This window comes from Rhopalosiphum padi, chromosome 4 (genome assembly GCF_020882245.1).
Source record: "Rhopalosiphum padi isolate XX-2018 chromosome 4, ASM2088224v1, whole genome shotgun sequence".
Classification (NCBI taxonomy): Eukaryota; Metazoa; Arthropoda; class Insecta; order Hemiptera; family Aphididae; genus Rhopalosiphum; species Rhopalosiphum padi.
Genome location: NC_083600.1, coordinates 42130716 through 42138293, shown reverse-complemented (window position 1 = coordinate 42138293; position 7578 = coordinate 42130716). Strand labels below are relative to the sequence as shown.

Here is a 7578-nt window from a genome sequence, read left to right as displayed (position 1 = left end):
GTCTCCGACGAATAGCGAAGATTGATGATTGCCATAGATGATAGATTAATATTAATATGATAGATCCATATCCATAGATCATATACTGTATTATTATGTTGTAATATTATTATTAGCCAGACATTTAAATTTATTCGGAAGTGTGCCGTTCGAGGGACTCAATTGTGTACTTATACAAATTGTATATGCATGACAAGGCGGAGGGCGGGGTAGATTGTATAGATGTTGTTCAGGACATTGAGACTAGACTCATTCAAAGTTTCTGCCATTGACATCGCATAAATTAGTAATTAGTTGTTGTTATCGATATTTTTCGCCCGTATTATTATTGAATGACACCCGTCTTCTCATTATTAATGTAAAAATATTATAATATTATCAATAATCAATATTAATATCGAAAACCATCATAATTATTTTCCAAATAGACAAAAATATTAAATTATAGGTACTACAATTTTCTTCAAACTTTTTTATTGCTTTACTACCTTTTTTTATGGTGAGTCCGCCATCTCTGCAAAGACCCATGACGAGCCGCCACTGCAGGTGTTAATAAATTTATGACATAAACAGCTTAAAACTAATCTACATAATATTTTGAATACTTCTCTGTTAGTGTTAAATAATAATACACGAATTGGTGTCTTTAAATAATATTTTTGTAATAACTTAAAACAAAATAGATAATTATACCTATATAATCGTTATTTTTCGTTAAAATATACAGTTTTGTCAATATTCAAATTTGGTATATGTACTAACAGTAGCGCCGAACACGGGTATGAACTGGGGAAAATTCCCCAGAAATATTTATGGGTGGGTGGGTGATAATCAAAAATAGTTTGTTATGCAGTATCTTGTATGTATACAGTTAGAAATAAATATAGTACCATTCGATCGTAACTAACTAGACATTTTTTTAGTAGGTGGGTCTAACACCAGCATTTTTTTTCCCTAACATGAAATATAGATCGGCGCCACTGGACTTACGACTAACCTCTGAGACTGGGAGTGAGAATATGAATAAAGTTAAAACTTTTAAGCAATAATAATAATAATATAATAGTAGCTATAGCTAGTTATATAGTTGTACTATTGTACTAATAGTTATATAGGTTTCTGATTAATATAAAAAAAACATAAGATGGTGACCAGACATGAGTTATGGCTATTTTAACTGAGAAGTGAAATGTTCAGTGACTTCAGTTACTAAATTTTAATTTTTTATTAGATGTATAAACAAAACCTAACATTATGAAAGCTTTATTTATGAAATAATTTATGCGTGTATTATTAAAACATTAGGTTATAATAAAAGAAAATATTTTTTAATTGTCTATTAAACAAAAATTATATGGTTTATGCTAGATAACAACTGTTATACTAGTGTTACTACGATGTAATAACGTAAAAGCATTTAAATACATTGATAATAAAAAATTAATAATACTAATTACAAAATTAATTAATTTGTAAAATCCTTATGATTATTTTAATCCCCCGTCAATTAGATCCTCATGCGTCATTTTAATCCCCGCGTCAATTGGATCCTCTTGCGTCAGTTAGTCACCGAGATCTAGCTATCGAGGGATCTATGTGACCGTTCACCGATTGCAGCCATATAATCATAGAATAGATTAAATATAATCACAGTATTCAAATGATATGATAAAAATTAAAAACAAATATCAGTAAAAAAAATTGTGGTAAGAAGAAGAACTATTAATGAAATTCTGTTTCTAAATTTATTTATTTTATTTATTTATTTTTAGTTATTTTTCAATCTATAGTAGTTATGATATTTTTATAATATCTCAATATGATACACATGATATCGATTAAATTGAATACTGCAACTGTATAATTTATTATTTCTGATTCAAAATATTAAATAAATATTTAAAATTGATCATTGGGCTAACAGACAAAATGATACTGTTACCAAGATGTATAAATACAATTGTATTACACAATATAAAGCGAAGTTTTATGACGAAGTCCTGTAGCTTAATGCATTCTAATGTTAATCAAGTTACTATTAAAGATGCTGAAGATGATAAATTTGTTCCTATTTATAAGTAAGAATGATTATCTTCTATAGTTCCTTATTTAATTATTTAATTTGTACAAGTCTTAAATTAATATTAACCATACAATTAAAACTTGTAGCTGTAGATTAATTAGTTACTACTATAGAAGTTATTTTTTTTTACAATATGATTATTATTTATTGGTATTGTATTCATTTTCATTAATGATTAAAATGAATAAAATCATTTCCATTAAGTTTTCAATATTTTTTTTTTTTTATTATGTTTTATGCATTATTTCAGAGTACCACACATGAAATTTTTCATTGGTTTAAATAGAGTAAAAATATATCAAATAGTAGGATTATCTTGTTGGATTCCTATGTGTTTTAGTTTGAATATGCTTAACCATTTAAATACTGACGAAGTGATTTGTGCATCATTAATAGGTAAGAATTGTAAAAAATCTTTTTATTTAAAAACGTTTAATTTATATTATTGATTTTCAGGTTTAGGTTTAACAGCTGGCTTACATTTTGCCTCTTGGATAGTATCAAATAATCTTGTTGTTTTTGTTTATACAAATAAAGATGATCAAAAATGTCAAATATCCTATATATCTTACTGGGGAAATCGAAAGGAATTATATTGCAACATTGAAGATATAACACCTATTGAATTATCCAAATTAAGTTTATTAAATCATAAAATTAAATTGAAAGGAAATTCAATCACACTTAAAATTATTACACGCAACTCAACCATTTTTAATAATGCTAAATTTAGAAAAGTGTTTGGTAATAATATTATTTGAAAAATAAATTTAAATTGAGTCATGTAAACAAATAATAATTTTTTTTTTACATTCACTACCAAGTTTCAATGATGCATCAACATAAAATTGTACATGTGTATACAAGCAATAACAATTGTTATTGTAAATCTCATCTAGTATTTCTTTAAAAGTTTAATCTACAAATAAAAATACTTTATTTTTATAGAGAACTTAAAAGGGTATATATTCATACAATTTTGGCTATAGTCTACAATAAACAGTTATACTACATTTATAGATAAACAATTTCAAAAATGTAAAATATTTATTAATATTAGTCTTTTAATAATATTAAATTATCTTATAATTTTTAATTAAAAATTAAATTGATATTGATTTATCAATAGATTTCACAGTTACTGGAACTTTTTATAATTTGGTCTTTTATTGATGTTTTGGGTATTGTCCATCGACCATCATAATATCTATATACAAATATACAATATGCAATTGCATGATAAGTATGTCTATGAGAGAGGCAGACTTCATGTTTTTCATCATTTCACTCATTCTGAAGTTTTGAATGAGTGAAAGAATGATATTTTAATTGGTTCAGAATCTGAACCAATTATCATTGCTAACTTTATAATATAAATATGGCCAAGAGGGTGTTATTACATCAAAATACCCACTTCCATCACACACACACACATACACCACTTGATAGCCTATCCCATGGGCCATGACTAAATAGATTTTATTTTATTCATTTAGTCAGGTTAGGTTAGGTAGGTAGTCAACTGACGAGTTAAATAGGGTAATTACTCATTAGTCTGAGATAAGGATAAGCACAGGACTTTATTAGTGTTCTATTTTGCATTACACATTTCCATGGTTATGCCGTTTTTTGGCGTATACTTGTAAGTCGTAATCATGGCCTGGACACGTGTACATGGAGGTTTTGTCGTGCGCGTGTATTACGAAAATAACCGGTCGGTTGATTTCTCCGAGGAGTTATATACGCTGGCTAGAAATCTCCCCTGATTTAAACATGTTAATTGTGTGATTTTTTCCTCGGGACTACGGTTCTTAGACATCGCCCTCAAATCAGTTATCAATCGAAACGTCTCTTAAATCATTTGTGAACTTTGTAAAGATCGTCCACAACAATGTATTGATGCAAAGGGCCGCCTAGAAGATGTTTTAAAAAAAATTTAAATGTGGGATATCCTACTAATTTTAATTAAAAAACTTGTTTTACTTTTACCGTTCGTTTTGTATAGTCCTTCAAAACTCATCAGATGGCCCCAGCGCACCCTTTATTATACAATGTTGCAGTGTTTGGAAAGAACGTCGTTCATGAATGCACGTTCACGCGTTCAAGTTTATATATAGTTAACGACATGTGTACGTCATTCGTTTTTTTTTCAAATAGACCGTGAACATGAACGACGTTTATATTTTTAATGAATTTGATCGATTTTTAAGACGTTTAATTTATTTATCATTTAATAAATTGATAAATATATGTATAAAATATATTATAATAATAATGTTTTCCCATAATAATTCCTATGATATTTATTGATTGTAACTCAAATAACATGTTGGATATTAAAAATATAATTCAGTATTCAGATACTTAATAAATTGTATTTTTATTTTTGGGTTGAGTCGTATATATGTATATATTTATGGGTTTTTATATTTACTGCAGGTTAACAATTCATAAAAATAAATTTAAAACATTAAATGAATGACCCAATGAACGAGTTCATTTTTTGAAAGAACGTCAACGTGAACGTTCCGAACACTGCAATATTGTTAGTGTTAATGAGTAATTCCAGTGTAATTGTGGTTAGGTTCAAAGAATAATTATTCCCAATTATTCTTTTACCGGTTTTAATAACTATGTTGACAAAATATGTGTCAATTGCACATAATTGAATAATAATAATATAATTAATATTAATAAAAATTTTTTTATTAGCCATCAAATCTAAAGCACACCAACAATTTGTTTACTAAATGTATAGCTTATTAATTTAATTAAACATATGTATACATAACATGCATTTGTGTAAATTAGTTTAATTTAATAAAGTAGCTACTATTTGATTTCAAATCAATAAATATAAAATATTAGCTTATGAGTTATACAACATTATCAATTATTGAATCAATGATTTTTTTTTTAAATAATAAAACACATTTCTTACTATTTCTTAATTAATTTCTACACCTTAATTTAAATACAATTAAGTAATTATACAAATATTCACTCTTAATTATTAAATGTTAATATTTGACAAAAAGAAAAATACTGAGGTATATAAACAATAATAAAAACCAATCAATGTATACATTTATGATATAAAAAAGTAGAAATATATTTTTAAAAATAACTTAATTTATTATTTTTAAATAATGCTTTGATATTTAAACTATTAACTACATGACTAAAATTATTTTACTAATTGAAAAGAGTGATTTAAATTTAATTACCAAGTAAATTATATTATATAAAGTATCAAATTTTTAGTTTTATTGATATTTGTTAACAAACACAAATTTGTAAATAAACTTATAACTAGTTACAAGAAACAAAAAATAAATAATTCAAGTAAAAGAGTAAAACATTTCCAGCGGCTTGTTAACTTTCCAATATTTATCGTGTACAATTCGAAGTGTTTGATTGCCATTAAGAGGAACAAATTGATCTGCAGTTGGCGCAACATAGATCAAAAAATTGAGAGCTCGTTCCGGAAGTTCAGGGCCAAGATCTAACGTCAATCGCATGGCTAAATACTTACTCAAATGATCAACTAGAAAAAAAATATCATGTATATTGTATATTTAATTACTATTTTGAAAATTAGAATTGTGTTTCTTTGTTCTACTTAGAATTATTGTTGAAGTTATTCAAAGGTTTATTTCAACCCATTTAAAATTCAAAGCTATTGAATAACAACTTTTTAATTGTATTTAAATTAAAATATTATTAAAGTACAATAAATATTTTTTCTTTTTTAAGCTTGGGCATATCCTGTACTAAAAATAAATAAGTTTTAATATTGAGAATCCATAAACACTGATAGGTATTTTTATACGAGTTTGTATATGTAGTAATTGATTACACTTAAAAATGTAGATATGATAACATATTATTCTTCTAATTATAATAATATAGTTATATATTAATGCAGTAATACCTACCAATGTTTGGGTTATACATAAAAAAAAAGCAAATATGAAAAACATCTGAATAATAAAAGAAACTTACATTGAATTTTAGAGGACATTTCATTCTATAATGTTTCATTGTGATAAAGTAATTTAATTTAAAAGGCTTACCAGTTGCATTAGCTGTTGTTTTTATATACCGTACAGAGTTTTCTTTTAAAACTCTGATTAATTGATTATCACTGGCCATTTCGGTAGGATGAGGTTTGAACACTAGCTCTATTTCATCTACTGACACACCTTTTGATGTACCATCACATTCTGTTATATCTGAGGTATCAACAGTTGAAGCAGGTCCTTCTTTTTCTGAGATCATAACAGACTTCATTTTCTTTGCCACTTTTGTTTGTACCATTGTTCTTGTTACATTATCTCGACTAGAACTATTTGAAGGTTTTGAAGTAGTTGATGAGCTACTTTCATTTAGTTCTTCGTGTTGGTTCTTTTTGGTTCGTTGTAGTCGATTTTGAGTTTGTAATTTAATACCTTCATTTATTGATTGAACTAAATTGGCCTGACTGTGACTTTTATTTAACTTTTCCAATACTCTAGTTTGATGTGCTTCATATTCATCACGGCTAGGATAGATCTTAGATATAAGAAGGTCAAAGTTTGGATCAGGACGAAGAGACCTTTTAGACACTAGTTTCTTACGACAAGTAGGACATTCTTTATTACCTGAACGAAGAGCTGTCACAATACAGTCTGAACAGAATCTAAAAAAAATAATTATAGTAGTTACATACAGTATATTTAAATGTATTATAATTACCTGTGAAGACACTCTTTAGTAGTCATTGTTTTTTTCAACATATCCAAACATATTGGACACATTAGTTCACTATGTAGACTTCGTGGTGATACAGCAATTTCGGTATTGTCAGTAATAGCTTCTTGAGGAGATCTGTGCAATTCATATAGTGAAAGTTCCCAAGTTTTGGTAAGACCCATTGGATCTGCTGAAGCCATGGCAAGTAAGTAAAATGTATTAAAATCCGGTTAAAATAATTTAAGTATGAATATTACAAAAAATAAATAATATTTAATAAAATACACAGTAATAAAAAAAATAATAATAATAATAATAATAATAACAACAATAATATATAAATTAATTTAACTAAACATTAAGCTTAATTATAATATAATGATCAAAAGAATAACCAATCGACCATTTTTGGTGCTTAGACTATAGTACTATAATATATAATTTAGATTTAGTGTTTACAAAAAATACTATATTGTTGTCATAAACGACATAAACTCATAAATCAGAATTCTGAATTGTTTCTATTTTCTATTCGATAGTAAAATACTATACAAAACAATCGATAATTAACCATAAAACAATTTAATTTATAACACATGATAAACGATAAACACTGTAAAAGTAAGAAAATAATTACTATAATTAAAATTTAATCAAATATATTATAAAAAAAATGTTGAAAACACATTTTTAATTAGTTTAAAGTATTATGTATGTATTACTATAATTCAGCGGTGTCAATATTCACATATTATTTTCGT

The 7578-nt window shown here is 26.1% G+C and overlaps 2 protein-coding genes across 2 annotated transcripts; one reads left to right on the top strand and one right to left on the bottom strand.

The window, feature by feature from the left end:
* Positions 1–1689: 1689 nt before the first annotated feature.
* Positions 1690–2895, top strand: LOC132929381 (transmembrane protein 186). The gene is made up of 4 exons (XM_060994702.1): positions 1690–1706; positions 1773–2078; positions 2334–2479; positions 2540–2895. The coding sequence occupies exons 2-4, from the start codon at positions 1930–1932 to the stop codon at positions 2842–2844; spliced, it is 600 nt and encodes a 199-aa protein (XP_060850685.1). The 5' UTR covers positions 1690–1706; positions 1773–1929; the 3' UTR covers positions 2845–2895.
* Positions 2896–4771: 1876 nt separating this feature from the next.
* LOC132930288 (E3 ubiquitin-protein ligase RING1) lies at positions 4772–7315 on the bottom strand. The gene is made up of 3 exons (XM_060996062.1): positions 6821–7315; positions 6160–6764; positions 4772–5630 (listed from the first exon to the last, which is right to left on the bottom strand). The coding sequence occupies exons 1-3, from the start codon at positions 7015–7017 to the stop codon at positions 5425–5427; spliced, it is 1008 nt and encodes a 335-aa protein (XP_060852045.1). The 5' UTR covers positions 7018–7315; the 3' UTR covers positions 4772–5424.
* Positions 7316–7578: the final 263 nt, after the last annotated feature.